At 34.6% G+C, this 20,388-nt stretch overlaps 1 protein-coding gene across 1 annotated transcript in view; it reads right to left on the bottom strand.

The window, feature by feature from the left end:
• The window catches only part of LOC150108819 (uncharacterized), a 64,695-nt gene that overhangs the window by 14,268 nt on the left and 30,039 nt on the right, over positions 1-20,388 (bottom strand). The window contains exons 3-4 of the mRNA XM_090403493.1: positions 18,765-18,898; positions 9,075-9,174 (exon numbers count right to left, since the gene is read on the bottom strand). Of these exons, the coding sequence (XP_090259619.1) occupies positions 9,075-9,174; positions 18,765-18,898 (234 nt within the window). The remainder of the gene's footprint in view (positions 1-9,074; positions 9,175-18,764; positions 18,899-20,388) is intronic.

Genomic DNA, 20,388 nt, shown 5'->3' with positions numbered 1-20,388 from the left:
ACCACCGATTTGTATCATGGAGAAATATATCGCTAATCATCTAAATTCATCACTGGTAAAATTAGACCATCAGGATTTTATTAAATTCTATAAAAATTCTTGATTTTGGGATATTTATGAATATTTCACAAACTGTCTTGTGTATATCTGGTGAAAAAACAATACACAGGAAGCTTAATGAATCATGGTGGCATTTCAAGACTGATGCAATATCAAATATATGGAGCTGTACTTACTATGGTATATGATGTCAAAACTTTTTTGTGTGACCAGCTATTTTGGTGCAATGTAACCAAGAAACAGCGAGTAACAAAAATTTTGTTTATTGAACTCTTTGGAAAATGTTGAGTGTAAACTAAATATTGTGAAATGTTTTTAGGCAAATTACATGTTTTTCGAATTTTTCACTGTTAATATACTTGTAAATAGAATTTCAGCAAAACAAAATATGCATTTGTAACTTAAATGAAGAAAGATATGTGTTGTTGAGTTTTTCAATAGTCAAGTTTTTATTCAGTTATTCTGATTAGAATAACTGAATAAATTTGATATTTAAATCCATAACTTTATACCTTAATGCAATTCAGTTTAATTATGGAAAAAACATCACTACTATGAAATTAATCCCAGGAACAGAAAAAAAAAGAACTGGTGAAAACTGATATCCATGTAATTAATTATTTTTGAAAATTGTCTAATGCTACCTATTGACATTACAGGGTGTTCGGGATAAATTTGACAGTTTCGTAAGGAAAAAGAAAATCTTCTTTGTATCTATTAAATTTAATGAATTGACAAAAAAACATTACAGGCAGAGTTAATTACAATACTATCAACAAGATTTACTCAAAATAACCACCATTAGCATCGATCACAGCTTCAATTCTGCTTCGGAACCTCGAACAAGCTGATGCTACAGTCTCCCTGGGAAGGGCCGCAAAAACTGTTTTAATTTTATCCATTAACTGGGCTTTTGTATTACTGGAAGTGCGATTGGTGTCTTTTTCAACTGCGCCCCATACAAATAATCCATGGGGTTAAGGTCTGGGGAGTTTGGAGGCCAAACATTTGGACTGGTGAAGTCGTAGAAATTTTCAGACAACCATTTTTGACTTTTCCCAGAGGTGTGGCAAGGGGCCGAATCCTGCTGCCATACATACGGCCTACCATTGGCTACCCTTGTTATCCAGGGCTTGACTACAGTTAGCAACTCCACAAACAAAGCCCGAATTCCAATGCCAGGGTTCTTCAACACCTGTTCCTGCAGATTTGCGAGGAATTCTGCTGTACGAACGCAATCAGATCGTCTGCTAGGGATCTTTCTTCTTGCTACATCCTCGTAGTCACCATTGCAAGTCTCTAGTTCATGCCTGATTGTTTTTACTGTATTCAGGGAGCATTGGGCAGCAGTCGTAATATCCTTATTTTGATGGCGGGCACGAATCATCATGATACAAGTTATTCTCTTCCATGATTCAGGTGGGTTCCAGCTATCCATCCTTTCTGACATCTTGTATATGAATGAAGAAGGGTCCAAACTTTTAAATGAAGAGAAGTGTGTGTTAATACATGTAACTTACGGAAAAATATAATTAATTATAAATATGTCAAATTTATCCCGAACACCCTGTATTTGAGTTATCTGTAAACATTTCTTTCGCATACTCAAAAACTCAAACAGTTAGAATGCAGTGATTTTACAGAGAGACAGCAGATATTTTAACTGAAAAACATCACTTAAACTCTTGAAAAAAGTTTGGTATAGAAAAACGTATGTACTCTGCAGATAACACAAATACAAATTTTGGCTTTTCCCACACAAAGTAAGATGAAAACACATCAACAGCTTATCAACAGCATGCAAAAACATGTCTATGAGTCATGTGCAGAAGTTTCATTTTTGAAGAAACACTCAGGGTAGGGCAGGGTAAGGGTAAACAGCACCATAAGGAAAAGCAATCGAGTTGAGTGACTTTGGATTGAAGGTAATCGTTCATCCACTGCAGCTGCTGTTTTGTGTCATGGTGTTTTCTGTTTGGTAATGTAAAAATAATGGGTGAGCCACAAAAGGCTTTGAAAGTTTCTTTGTGTAAAGTTCTAATTGTTTGAAATTTGTAACAGAAAGTTAACATAAAATATCAGATCAGAGCTAATAATCACTGAAATAATAATAAACAACTATTTATTTGTGGTGCCAAATGTAGTAATGTAAGAAGAATGAAATAAAACGATTATGAAAAATCTACCATCGTGAAAAATACGAATTTTCGGTTATCGTTGGTATAATTAATGTACAATTTCTTTTGCATAAAACTTCAAATTAATTTCCTAAAGAAATTTTAATTTTCTGATGGGATTATTGTAAGATATGCATGGACAAAATCATCTTGTATTTGGAAATAATTATTTGAAAGAGTTAAAAAACAGAATTCTTGGTTAATAAAATATAATCATCAGTTGAAATCGGAAATTGGTTCACTATCTCTGGACAAACTAAGAAATTGGATAATAGAATCAACATGCAAATCAAATATTGCTCGCCAAAGGAAGAGAAAAATGAAAAACATTAATGGAGTTAATAAGGAGACCCAGTTCTTGAATTAAATGAAATTGGATGCCCAAAACATGAAAACATAACATGTACTTTTAAATACTTTTCAAAACATAACAATAGGTTCTTTGCTTATAATAATGCTCAAAACTATATGTATTGATTTAAACAAAATAAAAATGTAACCATTAATTTTACTACATGAAAAAGTTTCCCAAGCACAGAAATGAAAAAGTTTCGCACAAGAGTGGGAAATCATACTCTATAACTGCTAATGCTCAATAATAGTAACTAAAATAGAATGCACTTTTCACTTTATTTAATTTCTGAATATCAGAAAAAAGACAACATTGTAAATAATATTTCAGTCAAATAAAATGTGTAAACTTAAATGAAGAAATGGGTGTTGCTGTTGTGTTATGCAATTTAAGTAAGACCACACACATATATATATATATGGTCTTACTTAAATTATTTGTTTCTTGTGAAATTTCTTGCCACAAATTAACCAGAGCCTTTTTTTTAAAAATCCACTCAGTGAATTAAAAGGCTTATTTGTTGATGCAAACCCTCAAATATTTCAAGAAACTGTGTCAACTCTTGGAAGCAAAAGGAATAGGTTATTAAATTAATAGCCAGAAATTTTAGTGAAGAAGATTTCACCTGAAAAGTGACAATTTTGTTACTCTATCTGTAGTATATCTTCTCCAGCCTAGAAAAAACAGTCGTACCAAATTCTAGCTATATGACTGTTAGTATTTGATTATTTTACATAGAGACTGTGGATATTTTAACCCATCACATTACCTGAAACTCTTAAAAAAGTGTGCTGTAGAAAAGAAGTTACATTTTTCTTTTCTTCTCAAACATTTGTACATGATAAAAGTTTACAAATCACTGGCAGTCGAAATTTTTTTTCCTTCAAAATTTGACAGCACATGCTATTTTTACGAGAATGAAAAAGAAGACAGCTGTGATAGCTAATAATGTAATTGTATCTTTTGATACGGATAAAGTACAAATGAATTTTTATTCTTGTAAACTTTTTTCCCACAAACTAACCAGAGACTTTTTTTTTTGAAAATCCACTCAGTGAATTAAAAGTCTTATTTGTTCATTCAAATCCTCAACTATTTCAATAAACTATGTCAACTCTTGGAAGGAAAATGAATTGGGTATTAATTCACAGCCAGAATTTTTAGTGGAGAAGATTTCACCTGAAAAGTGACAATTTTGTTACTATATATGATGGCGTTATCTACTATATCTGTAGATACCACCACCAGACTAGGGGAAAAAGTCATGGTTAAAGTACAACTGTTTGAATTGGGTTATTTTACAGAGAGACTGTAGATATTTTAACCCATCATGTTACCAAACTTTTAAAAAGCTTGGTGTAGACACGGGGAAGAAAAAAAATGGGGAAACTGATATCCTGTCATTAATTATTTTAGAAAATTGTCTAATGCTACCTGTTGACATTTGTGAGTATGTGAACATTTTGTTCATATACTCAAATCCCAAAGTGATAATCTCTAATAGAATGTTGATATCATAAGAACACAGACGGACCGTGCAAAACATGAAAAGTGAGGATATGAGTAATGAAAACCCAACACTTTGGAACGTGATGACATGGCAATTAAACTAATTACAAAGTATACTATAGAACTAATATTCATTTGAAATATAACAAAACACTAAAAAAGCAGTCCAACCAAAACACGATTTCTCGCCTAGGTACAACATAATAGTGACTGGTAATGAGACACATCTTTATGATAAAATAAATGTCACACACACAATTTATTTATTTATTTGCTCAGTTTTATGTTAGAATATGCAGCTAACTGAATTTTAAAAGTAAAATAGAGAAAATGACCAATCAATTTGAAAAACAAAAAAAATATATATAGAGAGAGAGAGCCATATGAAAAACTCCACAGCGAGAGATGCAAAGTTACTGGTCACTGGCAGATATTACTACAGGAAGTAACACATAGCCTCAACAAAACGGCACTTAGACTTCAACTCCATGATGTCATTTTGGACAGAACCATGGGGAAACATATTATGAGACAAAATGCGAAAGAAATTAACGAATACTTACAATCAACTGTATTTTCAGAGCTTGTGTTTGTGTTTTTTTGCTGTGAATATATGGTTAAAAATCAACAATTTTTGATAGCTAATGTTTTCAGAAAATCTCGCTAGTATCAAAATGCAAAATTCTGAAAAGAGTGTAAGTAATTTAAATTATCATTAGAATTTCTAGACTAAATACAAAAGTAGTAATCCATATGGCTACATTGCAAATAATATCTGTGATAAAAATGTGTAAACTTAAATGAACAAATGGTGTTGTTGATTGTTATTCATATTTAAGTAAGATCACTTTTGAAATCACAGTGAATTTGTTTATTTATTAATTGAACTTTAAGATCTTAAATTTTAGACAAATCAAAATATTCGGATGAGTTTTGAATAAAATATGAATTAGAATCAGAATATGGAATAAAATATGGATGACTTATGAAAAAAGAAGTGTGTGTTTGAGGGGACACCAGCATGTAATTAAATGTGTGTGTGTGTGTCACCCTGGAAAATCACAAGATATTTTGTCTCAAAACGTCACCCACAATTCCATAGGCAAACCAAAACACCATGTGATGTCACAGAGACAGATGTTCCCCAGAAATTTCCAAATGCATAACATCATGATTCCTTATCTCAAAATATCACCCACAATGCTATACGTGATATCCCTGAGAGAAGTGGGCTCCATCGAAATTCCAAACATTCCAAACTCTAGCTTATCACTATTCATCATCCACAAGGCCATACTCAAACCATTTACTTATCTACGACTCATAACAACACATATCCATGACACTGACGTTGCTTCCCCCATTCACCCTACCCCCATTTTGTTCAGAGTGTCCCACCAATCACAACACGAATCCTTATCCACTAATATATCTTCCTTTTCCATTTAAAACAATAATGTCACTTATTTACAACTAACAAAATTAATCTGATTCCCATCAATCACGACACGAATTCTTATCCACTAATATATCTTCCTTTCCCATTCAAATCAATAATAAATCACTTATTTACAACTAACAAATGATGTCACTTATCTTCATCTGATAACAACACACATCTACGACACGGTTCCTTATCATATCTTGATCTTCATCTTGTTCAAAGTGCCCCACCAATCATGACACTAATCCTTATCTCTAACCATCACCCACAATTTCATACGCGAACAAAAGAAACAACGTGAAGGCACACACAGAAGTTCCCCAGAAAAATTTCAAATATTCCAAACTCATGACGTCACACACAGAATGACATCATCATCTGAACAACCAATCACGTCACAATTTACTTATGTTATCTTATCTTGTCAGTAGTGGCTAGTATACTACTGGCGTTGCTGACCATTATCTCGTTCAGAAAGAAAATGCACCATGCCATAAACCTGCTATACCATATCTACATGCTTTGTGGACATAAACATTCACCAGCCTCCACAGAACCCTGATCTAAACCCTATTGAACGTCTGTTTGATGAACTGCAGCATCGCGTGAGATCAGAGGGCGTTCGTGCCCATAACAGTCCATGACCTCATTACATGCTTACAGGCAGGGCCGTCTTAACAAGTTTGAGCGCCTAGTGCAAAAAAAAAGCTCCTTAATCACATTGGATTGAGCAATAACTGAGCAATACATAGAATTAATTAAATATCGATATTGCATATTTTTATTTAATTCAACAATATTTATAATATAATAAAGGTAGTTTGTTTGTATTTATAAAAATACATAAAATAGAAAAAAGCTTAAAAATTCTGAATAATTTTTTTTTTGTGGCATTTACTTTCTGTGTAAAACGAATGCACTATTTAAGCACTCATTTCTAAGTATTTTTATATTTTTGTATATTTGGTCAGCAATTTTTAAAATAAGTATAAATTCTGTTATTTAGAAAAGCAATCAAGATATCGTTAAGATTAAAAGTGTTATTGAAAATATTATTAATGATTTGTTTAGTTAGATGTATAAAAAATCCTAATAATATTTTTGTTCAATTAAATATTTTTGTATATAGAGATTTTTGGGTAAAAAAATAAAAATGAAAATTGACATACTCGGTTCTTAAGCTCCCTTGGATCATGGCGCCCCTGGGCTATAGCGCATTTATCCCAAGTCGGCAGATAAGGAGGCCCTGCTTACAGAAAGAATGGTCCAAAATTCACAAAATTCACAAAATTCATTCATAAAATATCTTGTTCAAAATCCATTATACGCTTGTGGAAATTATTCTTAATAGGACTGTTGCTGCTATTGCAGTGAAAGGAGGTCCCACATCTTATTACGGTAGGAGCTTTGACTGTTTGTTCCTCAGACTGTGGTGTCTGTTGGCTTCTTTCTAAGCACTATGTGCATGTATATGCAGTTATATGCATACACTGATGAACAGACAAAAAATGTAATAAAATAAAGTTAAATAAAATCAAGAGGAGATTGCAGATTCCACGTGGCGAAATTCCTGAAACGATTTAATCCTGTTCCATGATGGTAGTTTTATTTTTGTTTTAGATTTAACTTCTCTTATTTTCGCAAGTGATATTCATATTTATCTTTATGTTAGATATTTTGTAATCTTCTTCATTGAACTGCTTGGAGTTTTCTTGTGTTTTTTCGTACTCGTTGATCATGTTTAAAAGTTCATGCACCTCGAATGCTCCTATTATTATTATTTTTTTTTTTTCAGTATAATTTTTATGTGATGCTTTATTGGCAAAAAGCACTCCATATATCGTTATTACTCTGATAAGCAGAAACGTTTTAGAAGTTTTATGAGAACTGCCATTTAAATTATTATTACATACCACCTCAAGGGAGTCCAAAGACTCATCAACGGAGGGCGCCTACTCCACAACTACCCGTCTCCACCACTCAGTCCTCCAACAACAACTACTCCAATCATCATCAACCGCCAACCACCACTAGTATTTTCACAGACAATCACAAACACCCATGCCCACCACGGGATTCGAACCCGCATCCTTTTGGCTGGAGAGCTGATACGCTAACCACTCGGCCAACCAGGCCGGCAGAAATAGTGCAGAAAGTTTTCGATATTGGAAATTGCTACATGTTGCTCATTTGAAAAATAATGCAAGGGAAAAAAATCGTTTTCCTCTCCTATCCATGGCTCTCCAGTATAGCATCTGTGTGTCTTAACTTTCAGTGTGTGGGTTGGCATAAAATTAAAATCACTTACTTAGCAAAGAATAATATAACAAGAGTTTCTCCTCCTCTTTCGAAACCGATTATTCTTGGGCCCTTTTGCAATATTATTTCTTTATTTTTACACAAAAACTAAATAAAATAAATCTGCTAATGGCTTTTATTCCCAAAGGAAGTAGACGTGATCATTTTTGTCCTACGTGTAACTATTGGAGAGAGTGAGGTGCAGTCGAACTCTACCTGTAGCCCGTGAGGGATAGCTGTCCCAACTATCATTGTCCTTAAATGACATCAGATGAAGACAGTAATGCAGACAACTGCCTCCTTCTAGAGTTCCGTAATGCAACTGAAATAATGAGTATTACGATCGATTTTTCCACCAAATCAATAAATTCAACATGTTATTTATTTTAATCTGTTTAATGTGAGTCAGTTTATTTAAGATGACATATTCTTAGTACAATGCAACAGCATAACATGCTATTAAAGAAACAGCATGACATTTCTTCAACAGCATAACATGCTCTCTTTCTTACACGTTATGCCAGCATAACATGGAAGAGAGATTTTTTTTTTTTTTTGAGTTTATGGCTTCAATTTTCTCGAAGAATCGTCTGTATATAATACGTTGCTTTTTTCAAAAGAGTGTTCATCATGATTGATTTGTAAGTGGGATATAATAGCCGTGTGTTCTTTATTTGGGCTTTGTGCAATTTCCATATTAACGATTTTGCTTTTCTTATTCAGTTCATAAGCCGACTTTCATGCGATCGTTTTAGAAGCATGAGTTGGTGCTTATAAATGATGGTTGCGAAAAACTGAAACGAGGTGGTTTTCGCTAACTCATTGTAGCATAAAACTAAAATGAGAAAGAGTAAACATCACATGAATAATAATAATATAGAAATATTATCGATAGGAATAAAATATTCCAGCAAGAGAGAAAACTTCAAAAGAAAACAAATGATAAATCGAAGGCAATTGCAATATGATTAATAAATAATTTCTCAGTCAATAAACAGATAACGTTTCTATGAACTGCATTTTTGTTTTATGCAAGCGGAATTATTGGATGATACGAAGCGGAGTCATATTTTGCATAAACAGTAACACGTTAAACTTTTTTTTTATTGTTATTATTAGAACGATTCGATTTCCTAATGTCAATCCACTTTACGATAGCGCAAATCCACATTATAATGCAGAAATCAAATTACAAAAGAATTCACAAGAAAGAAACGGAAAAGTAACTTCTTACCAGCAAATATATTCGGCAGTCGAATCATAATAATAATCGTTATTTGTACATGGTGTGTCCAAAGGATCTCGATTGGTACACTTCATAAGTTTTGGATAATCTGAAATGGTATCATAATTAGAATAATTGTAATTAAATTCTATTTTAATTGTAATTCTATTGCAATTCCATGACTAAAAAAAGCTTGTTTCAAGGGTATATTTTAGTTTTCCTTTAACTTTTGCAAAATCAATTAATTAGCCTATCGCAAACTAAAATATCGCTTTGTTTAAATGCCACTTCTTTCGGAAACATTTCACGCTATTGAAATTTAAAATAAATTTGTTTACCGCTGAATATTCGTTCAATATTCGAATTCAGCATATTCGTTTAATGAAAGGAATATGCTGAATTCGAGAGAGAGAGAGAGAGAGACCAAAATAGTTTTGCTGATGAGTTCTCAGAAATCCAAAAGAGATCTGTATTTATATCTTGCTTCCTTTACTCTTTTCAGTTCTTACTGCGACGCTGAGAGTACAGTTTGTTTGGTTTCCTGAAAAACTGATAAGTAATAAAAATTCTAACAATCTAATAAGAAATTGCAAGGGAAGGGAAACAAGAAAGAACAAGCAGCCATAATCTAATCGGTGCAATAATAATCAATAACAAATAATATGTTACCTAAGAAAATGTACTTTTGAACCAGATGTTGTATGAACACGAAGAAATGGCAAAGAATAATAAAAAAAAGTAATGAAAAACCCTTTACGATTTAAAGTTAGTAGAAATTAAGAAAATGGAAATACTGCAACCTTCGGGGTATGGAGGAAGCAGAATCTAGCAGAAGACCAATGCTAACATTTGCAACAAACAAACTTTGCAGGATGCCCATTTCCTCTAGAACAGGCCTGCACAACATATGTCCCGCGGGACACCAGCGGCCCGCAATGCCATTTATTTTGGCCCGTCTGCCTGATTGAAATTATTTAATCTTCTTCTACTACGCGTTATTCCCGCTTCTCATGCAGGATCCGCGTGTTACTTTAGATGCGACTTCTTGTTAGTACTACTCCCAACTGACCCGTCGCCTGGTCTGCCGCTGGGGGGGGATATATTTTTGACTGTAGAGTCGTATGTTCATGGGGCCGGTTTGCCTGTTTGCGGGATGAAAAACGCCAGATAAACTGGCGGAAAAAACCCTACTGACCGCGCCCAAGACCGGCTAACTTGGCTATGCCTGAGGAAGATCCTCAAATTCCTCACGTCTACAACGGGAATCGAACCTGGGACACTCCTTCCCCAGGCATATGGTTGCGAAGCGCAAAGCCACTAGGCTATCCGCGCGGTATTGAAATTATTTAATCATAAGGGGAATTATGAAATTAGACGATTTTTTTCCTAGCGTTGAATTTAATTTTTACTAAGACTCTACATGTTTACATTCATGCGATTAATGTCACAATCATGCTTCCTTCAACTCGAAAATAAATTGCATTTGAAATTATTCCCAGTGTCGTATTTAATAAGAAATTATTACAGTCGCTTCGAGGTTTTGTTAGCGCTAGTGTCGCTGCGGGGAAATTCAAAGTTATATCTCCATGATAACGACTTGATGTCTACGAACGAGAACGGATCGTATTACACAACGTTGGCCGTGCCTTGACTGGCTTTGGCAGTGTAGTGATTGGTTGTAGCTGGAGCAATATATTACATGCCTGTTATCATAACCTTCATTATTGTGAGTTTTTCATCATTAGTTTTTTGTAATTAATATTGTCAATCTCGGCACAATGAGCTTAAGTAAAAAGTGTAAAATAGATTCGGAACATTGAGCATTTAACCCTGAGTGGACAAACAAATATTTTTTACGTTGTTTAAGGAAAAACTAATTTGCATTGTTTGCCGGGAATCTATCGCTGTGACGAAAGAGTACAGTTTGAGACGTCATTTTGAATCGAAACATCATAACCTTGGCAAATTGGATGCAAGTGAAAAGCAAATAAAAGCAGCAAAGTTATTGAAAGTCTTTTAAAAGGTGAGCATCCTGTTGCTGTGTGCAACAAGCCTTTAAAAAAGTGACATCTGCAAATGTAGTTGCCACAAAGGTAAGCTTAAAAAATCACACAAAATAGTTTATGCTGGCAAATCATTTACTGAGGGAGAATTGATAAAAAAAGTGTCTGATGATTGCCGTTTCCGAATTGTGTCCTGATAAGAAAAATAATTTTCAAAATTTTTTCCTGTATTTTGTCCCACATGACTGTTCAGCGCAGGGTGGTTGATATTGCCGAGGATCTTAAAGATAACCTGCAAAAATTGGCTAGTGAATTTATCTATTATTCACTTGCTATGGATGAAAGTACTGATGTGAAAGATACGGCACAGCTTTTAATATATGTAAGAGGCGTTAATAAGAATTTTGATGTGACAGAGGAGCTTGCTGGTTTGTGTTCAATGAAAGGAAGAACAACAGGAAAGGAGATCGCAGAAAATATAAAGATGTGTGTAACCGAAAAACTATCCTTAAATTTCAAGAATTTAGTAGCAATTTGCACTGATGTGTGGAAAAAATGTTGGTACTGTAACTTTATTGAACAGTATGCAGGTAAACCATTGACAAAATTTCACTGCCTAATTGATCAGCAGGTTTTGATCATGTAATTAAAGTAGTATTTTCTCTGGTCAACTATATTCGAGCTCGGGGTTTGAAACAACATGTTTCAGGCGTTTCTAAAAGAAAATGATGCCGAGTACGGGAATCTACCATACCACAGTGATGTACGTTGGTTGAGCCGCGGTAAATTTTGTCACGTTTTGTCGCTCTAAAATATGACCTAGTTGAATTTTTGGAATCTCAAAAAGAAATGGAAAAATTCCCAGAAATAATGAATGAAGAATGGAATCCAGATTTAGTTTTCTTGTGTGACATTTTGGGTCACTTGAATGACCGTAACTTACAGCTTTAAGGAAAAAATAAGTTTCTTTTTCAGTTAATGTCTCTTATAAATGCATTCAAAATGAAATTAAGTTTGTTTGAAAATCAACTTGCTAAGGGGGATATGTCACGTTTCTTAACTTGTCAACAGAATATTCCACCAGAGTATCATTCAATGGTGGGTGGAAAATATAAGCACATATCACTTCTAAGTGAGGAGTTTCAGAAAAGAATGCTATTGAGTAATGAAGACGAAGTCCGTATAAAAGTGATTGAGGATCCATTTTCTGTCGAAGCAGGAAATCTATCTGTCGAACTCCAGATGGAAGTTATTGATCTCCAGTGTTCTGAAAACTATCGGGTCAAGCATGTGGAGAATACTTTACAAGAGTTTTATTCTATTCTGGATCAGGATAAATTTAAAAGTTTGTTGGACACCACCTACCAGGTGTTCTGTATGTTTGGGAGCACATATACTTGTGAACAAACATTTTTGGTCATGAACTTGAACAAAACCAAACAGCGTTCATCTTTAAGTGATATCAATTTAGAGGCCATATTAAGAACTGCCATTTCAAACATCACACCAAACTTTGATAAAATAGTGGCAACAAAGAAATGCAATGTGTCACATTGTGACATTTTCAATGAAAAAATGACATTCAGTCACTAATATTTCAGTGAGAATGAGTGTGATATTCTCGGTGAAATTATTAGTAAACTTTGTGTTTATGTTTAAGTGGTTTTTATTGAGAAATTTTGCAGCTATATCTGTTTGTAAATAATTTTGATTATAATTTTAATTGTAACTCTCTAAAAAATGTAAATATGCATGTTAATTAATATTTACTGTAGACCTACTAACAAATTTAGTTAAGTTTAGCTGCAGTGGACTAGTCTAAGATTCAAGGTCCGAAGTGATCTGGCCCTTGGTCAGGTGGTCCAAGTTGGATATGGCCCTCAAAGACAATCAAGTTGTGCAGTCTGCTCTAGAAGGTTTATTATTAGAATAAAATTATCAAACTAAATAATAAATCTAACTAATATTTATGCATCCAACAATGACAGCCAAAGATTAAACTCTTTCTAAAAATCTCTAGAAACATATAGAAGAGACACACGAACACATTTTAGGGAGTGGCTTCAACTGCATTACAGTAGGTAGCCCTCCAAAGTTGTTGGACAGAGAATCGTGCTTAATCCCCTGTATAAGAAATACAATTTAAAATGTTACAAAAAAACCCTCAAAATATTGAAACAGGCATACCCACGTTCTACCATGATTAATCTAATGGAAACATGTCGGTAAGAACGAATGAATGAAAAGAACGGATAGGAGAGGCAATTTGCGACAGCTATTATGGTACAAAAAACCATCTCAGTAAAGTGTAATGAAATATCACATAATTCAAATATCGATTGCGGGTAGTAATAATTTTACCATAGACCAGGTGTCCGTTGTTTGAAGCCAACTCATATGAAACACCAAACCAGTCACGGTATCCAGAAAAATGAGGAGATAAATCCAAAATGAATGTGCAAAATCAAACAATAGAATAGTGACAAAATATGTTGAGACTACATAAAAATAATAAATATTATTAAAGCGGTTTGTAGAGGCACTGCGTAAATGCCACTGCAGCTTCTAAGCATTGTAAGATCACATGTTTGTACACTGCATTTTCTGACCTTGGCGGTCGAATCGCGTGAATATGCAAGCACTGCGGTAAGGGGTCATTCTGAATGGCCTGGGGCATTTTGTCATAAATGAGTGGCAGTGTACTGTTACTATACTGTCTCTACCCTTTTGTTTTATTTTTGAAATGTTACTGGTTCTTCTTCTTATCTAAGATATTCAGTGAGTGAAGGACTCATCAACTATAAATCAACCAAACCAGCTATCATATCTTTCCTTAAATTCATTTACACCACATGCACTCACTATCCCTAAAGGCAAATTATGTCCCTGTGTTCTCTCTCCAACTTTTATATAACGAACAATTTCAACAGTTGATATATTATCACACCTATTCAAAAGTTTATAGACCTCTATCTCCTGTTACATACTCGCAATCCACATACTCTCAATCTGTCCTCATAATCTAAATCCCATAATCCGGATTTTATCTTTGTAACTCTTCTTTGCACCCTTCCCACAGCTTCTTTATCCCCTTGGAACCCGGGAGACCAAATCTGCGCACAATAATCCAGGTGTGCCCTTATCAAAGCCTTATAAAGAGGCAAAATGACTTCCTTATCCTGACATCTCAAGGGTCGCTTCAACATCGCAATTATCCTCCCAGCTGTATTTGCAGCTTTTGCTATGTGACATTTGAACTTCAAATTTCTATCCATCAATACGCCAAGATCCCTTATCTCTTCAGTCTTGTAATATAACCTCGCTAATATAATACGCCGCTGGAACTCTATCCCTTTCCATCTTCTTTGTTGTGTCTCCGTAGCTCAGTCTGTTTCGACGCTGCACTTTGGTTTGTAACATCTGGATTCAAATTCCATCTAGGAGGCGTAGAATTTGTCAGGGCATTTAAAATAAACGTGAGTTATCTAGTCTCATACGTAGTGGCGGGTTGTTCATCCCTGTCGATAATAGGAAACCTGGGCAGAAGAACAAATGCAACTGACAGACATGCAGACTCCTATATAAAACTGCGAACACAAAGAAGATTTGGTTTGGTTTATTTCGATTTACAGACGAAGCAACTCAGGCTATGAGGCCAATGTATGATGTTCGTTAATTGCATATGCTCTAATGGACGGTTAGCCTGTTCTGAGGAATGAAAATCTTCTTGTTTCCTGGAGATAAGACGCTCTACCACAGAATGAGTCCGGTTAACTCACCTTCAGGTGAAAAGTACTGAAAAAGATTCTTCGCGTCCTAGACGGGATTCCAACCTAGGTTTTTCCAACCCTTCAGGCCTCGTCGAAACCGACTGAGCCACGGATGCTCGACAAAGAAGAATGGAAAGTGATAATCAGTAACCCTTCAAAAACAAAATAAAAGGGGCAGAGGCAGTATATTAACAAGTTCACTGCCAATCATTTATGACATCATGGCCCAGGCCATCCAGAATGACCTTACCGCGGTGCTTGTATTCACGCCATTCGACCGCCAAAGTCAGACAATACAGTGTAGAAACAAGTGATCTTACAATGCTTAGAAGCAGCAGTGGCATTTATGCAAATATCTATTTCATGCTTCAAAGCCTCAGTGGCACTGAATATGCTAAGAGGCATTTTCTGTTTCTAGGTTGTCTCTATCCTTCTAAATAAATGAGAGAGGAGTACACAAGCATTCACTTCACTACAAACAATTGAACCACTAAGCCATGTTGCAATGCTTAGCTGAAAATGCAATGGTTCACACTAACCGAACTTTATAGAGCTAGCACCAAAAATTGATCTTTCACTTCTTAGAAAAAAAAAAAAAATTGATATCACTATGCCAACCAAACACTGACACATAGCATGTCAGCAACTGGATGCTCATCTCCTTATATACAAATTCCAAGTGTTTTATCTTTTTTTTTTCAAAATAACAATAAAACCTGTCCCAACATCATAATATATAATTTATCCACATGAAACATATGTTGTTTATATGAACATTAACTTGAAAAAAAAAAAAAAGCTCGGCGATATTGTTGACAATTCAACTATTATCTTCTAAAAGATATCATAATAACAATTAGTTATGGTCTTTTCCCACACATGTTAAAAACCATTCCAGTAATAAACAAAATAAACAAAACATGAATAATAAATAAAATCAGCGTAAATAGCAGCTTGTCTGACAAAATAGAAAAACAAACGAATGGTGTTGGACAAAGATATCTGTTTGTCTTCAGAAGTCTGGCATACAGTCCACGTAGATCCACTTGTAGAAATAACGGAAGAATTTCTATCTGGCTTTGAAATGGCAATTCATGAAATGAATTGTAAAATGTAAGCCCCTGCGTGATATCACTTGCATCATCATCATCATCATATGTAATCAGCTTGTGAAAGCGCTTACACACAAAGGAAACTCCAACAAAAAATGGGATCAATGATAACTGAAGAGCAATAAAAATGATGAATGTAACATAACATAACACTGTTTTTATGTTATTGTTTGACCACATGAACTGTGGAAAAGATCGACATCAACTGGGTTTATACTGGTCAAAGTAATTTATTTGATACTTAGTAAAAAATACTGACAAGTTTCGCCAACTTAACTGTTTGGCTTCTTCAGGGTGAATAAAATAGATACAAAACAAATTAAGCACTAAAACTGGTTACATTGTACAACCGAATACAATTGTATTTTTTACAAATACAGAAGAACGCGTACACATCACACGCATACAGCGTATATGATGTCAACTGTTGTTATGTAAGAACGTTCTTACATAACAACAGTTATGTAAGAACGTTCTGTAATTAACAGCGAGATTTAACTCTGGCATGCTTAGAGATCTTATGAGAGTCTTCCAAATATTAGCGAGAATTAATCCTTGGTTTCTATTGAGGTTATGTTTAGAACGAATTACTGTTATGGCTTCTTTTATGATTCGGGAGCTGAAATATTCCTCTAAATAGGGCATGGAGCTTTTGTCCAATTATATGGAACGGTTTTCCCTTGAGAAATGTTGTGCTAACCCCGAATTGTCTTCTCTGTTGTTGTTTACATCTCCTATATGTTATTTTTTTTCTGATTTCCAAACTTCTAGAGGTCTGACCAATATAGTTTAAGCCGCATGAACAGGGGATATTATAGACACCGGCATATTTGAAGAAAGCATGACTGTCTTTTGGAGATCTTAAAAATTGGCGGATAGTTTCTTTAAAGGTTTAAAAGCTTCTCGTGTTTAATATGGCTTGAGGAGTGTAGCAAACCTTTTGGAAACTGTCTCAGCATAAGAAATGGCGATGGTGGATTTATAACGTATTTCTTCAGATTGTTGTTGTGAGCGATGCGTGTGATGTACGGGTTCTTCTGTATTTGTAAAAAATACAATTGTATTCGGTTCATTCCTTCATAAACAGTTTTAGTGTTTAAGTTGTTTTGTATCTATTTTATTCACCCTGAAGAAGCCAAACAGTTACGTTGGCGAAACTTCGGCATTTTTTACTTAGTATCAAATAAATTACTTCGACCAATATAAACCCAGTTGATGTCAATCTTTTCCATAGTGTTTATACACTATCATCACCACTCAGTCAGACTACAAGAAATTCACTTTTAACATGATGGATTATTCGAAAATAATGACAAAATCGCAGTCTGTATGTCATGCAAATAACTTACAGACCGCGACAAATAACTTAAAGTCACTCGCATAAAAGACAAGTAAAATTTTAACGGCTACTAGAAAAGCACCATAGGTAATTAAAAGTACAGTAATGAAATAATGTGATTCTTTACAAACAAAACTTTAAATTTTAGAAAGAAATGAAACGATTCATATCTCACTTATTTTGAGACAAAAACGTTTAGAAAAAAATAAAAAATAACAAGCTGGCCTGAAAATGGAAAGAAGAGACCTCAACATTTCAACACTGATATTCTCTGATTTTTCAGATACTCAGTGAAAACAATTCTGCTATTGTGAAAGCTCTAGAAACAAATTTTAATGGCTAAAACACAATCAATTCACTATAATTCTTTTTTTTATTCTTCTGCTGCCCTTAGGTGTAATGAAATCTTCCATTCCAGTGGTTTCTGGTGCTATTATCCTAGGTTTGATGTTGCCCTTTTCTCCTTCCATGAGATGTTTTACATTTTTGTTGGATCGTTTTCTCCTATTCCATTCTTTCTAACTGCCAGTCTGTAAACGGCAATCTCTCACCAATTTGTGATGGATATCTATGCACTTATTATAGTTCTTGAACAGAATTCTACAGAACTAGAAACAGACAAGCAAGGGAAAAAATGGAAATTGTTCCGGAAGAATCCAACAAAATCAAAATGAAAGCAGGCACTAAAAACGAATAAATATATCCCACCCCACGATATAAGTGAGCATGAAAGATTGCTGTTTTCTATTTTAGAAAACGTGCACGAACATGGGAAATCAACATCATTCTCACTGGATTACATCCTCAGTCTCAGCTTAATAGATTGGCAGCGTATCTCCAATCTGGAGGCTGAGTTTCGAATCTCACATGGCATTGCTGTTCGTCAAGTTCTGTTAGTGTTTGATCTTGGTTATCATACGTAAAAATGAAAATCCAAAGAACATGAAAAAATTAGAACTGTTTATGTAAAAGTTTTAGTGAAGAAGGAAAATTAATAGGAAAATGAATAATCGAAAAACATAGGTGATATACTGGGGTGCTCTTTTAATAATTTCTTATGGAATAATTATTCAAAACACCAAATCTGTTATGCACAAAACAGTGTTTAAATCGATTTAATTTGTGGATTTGAAAGCCGAGTTAAAATCTTTGTAAATATTTTACACAACATGAAAAATGGTTACATTTTGTGCTGTGATAGTAGATTCCATAACGACGGAGTAATTTAGTGTAAGGTACAGTATGCTTCCTATCGGATTTACACTAATTTACTATAAGTTTGTAAATGTATAGTACATCAATGCCCTGGAAGGAGGACTAAGGATATCAGCAAACTATTCACTATATTCTAAGCATCGCAGTTTTGATGTATAGGGTAATGAAAGTTACAAGAAAAAGTGTTCAAGGTAATTCTAAACTGAATGTGCACTAAATTTGTAATTTTTTTATTTATTTTAAAAACATCATAAACTTACTGTTTCTAAGATTAGAATCCGCTTCACAAACAGCACTGGCGAACTTCATACCTCCTGCGAAACGTAGTTTAGCTTCTTCGTCAGTAAACAAATCATGAATTTGTTTCATGCACATCAAGTCCATTTCTAACCGACTGTTATAGACAGACAAACAGAAGAATTTAAGTTTTAATTTTTTTTACCCTTCAGGATTATTCAGTGATACATTTTTGGATGAGTTTAGCAAACATTATATTTATGATATATAATACTAACATTGCTATTTTTTTATATAAAGCAGAAAAGTGCAGCGAATTTAACTGATTAAAATAATTTCTTAATGATGTCCTCATTATTGATTGATTGAATGGATTAAATGAATATTGTGTGTGTGTGTGTGTATGTGTGTGTGTGTGTGTGTGTGTGTGTGTGTGTGTGTGTGTGTGCGTGCGTGTGTGTGTGTGTGCGCGCGTGTGTGTGTGTGTGTGTGTGTGTGTGTTCTTCCCTCGACCAATGGTTAGTTGGTAGCAATGCTACTTTAACTAGGGAATTATTATACAACAAGTTGGTCTCCCGTTGCTTTTTTTATACAAGAGTATCTTACGAATGTAGATATGTGTTCACGGGACCGGTTTGCCTGTTTTAAGGGGAAAGTAAACCCCAAGTTTCCGGACGAAAAGCTTTCATCTCCATATGAGACCGGCTAAAGTCCTGATAAAGACTCCTCGCGTCACTCACGGGATTCGAACCCACGTCTTTCCTTCCAAACGGATCCCCGAAACGAGCTGAGCCACGGAGGCTGTTCAAATTTAACAGAACAAGAACTGGGTGCAAAGAATATTTTCTTCTTAAGGAAACACTGGCTTTAGGATTGCAGTGTTTTCTTCCTTTAAAAAGAAGAAAGTCAATACGATGAGATCTTCATAAACCGCATCATCAATCTAACAGTGGAAAGGCCAATACGATAGGAATAGATCATTTTATCTTTAAATAATATTTAGAATTTAAATAGTCATATTTAAAATTCCTACTGGACGAAACGAGAATTAGGAATTAACAATCTCAGGAATGAAAAGTAGAATATATATATGCACAACTTATAAAGAAATCAAAGGACACTCCCGTGGGCAAGGTGCATCACATGTAACGAGTCACATGTTTGTAGCCTGTAATATTGGAGGAATATGACGTTTCCAAGTGCATGCAAGTGTGTCTGCGAGAAGGGAACTGACGGGGTTGGAAAAAGGTATTGTGAGAAGAAGTCATGTTTCAGGCCTATCTGTTCCGCAAATTGTTGATTAATTGTGTCATTCGAGTCAACTAGTCACACCCGTGACAGCATATTGAGATGGAAGCACACGAAGACAACTGCAAATGTTATTCTTAGTGGAAGATCCATCACACTCACCGAACGTGACTGTAGGGTGCTAGGAAGCAGTGGTTAAATTCAGCCGGGACCCGACCCCGGAACTTTTTTATGCACCGGACCCGGACTGGGAACATTTTTATGTATGGTGACTTTTTTCCCTTTACGCTAATTATGCCTACATTATTGTGTTATTATTCAACAATTTTTTTACAGTTTTAATGTGTATATAAAGTCAATATCAACAGTCGCCTGATTACACACGCGTGATGAAATGGA

This window comes from Typopeltis vanoorti, chromosome 2 (assembly GCF_054136105.1).
Source record: "Typopeltis vanoorti isolate ZY-2024b chromosome 2, IOZ_Tvanoo_1.0, whole genome shotgun sequence".
NCBI classification, from domain to species: domain Eukaryota; kingdom Metazoa; phylum Arthropoda; class Arachnida; order Uropygi; family Thelyphonidae; genus Typopeltis; species Typopeltis vanoorti.
This window is presented reverse-complemented; position numbering and strand designations above follow the sequence as displayed.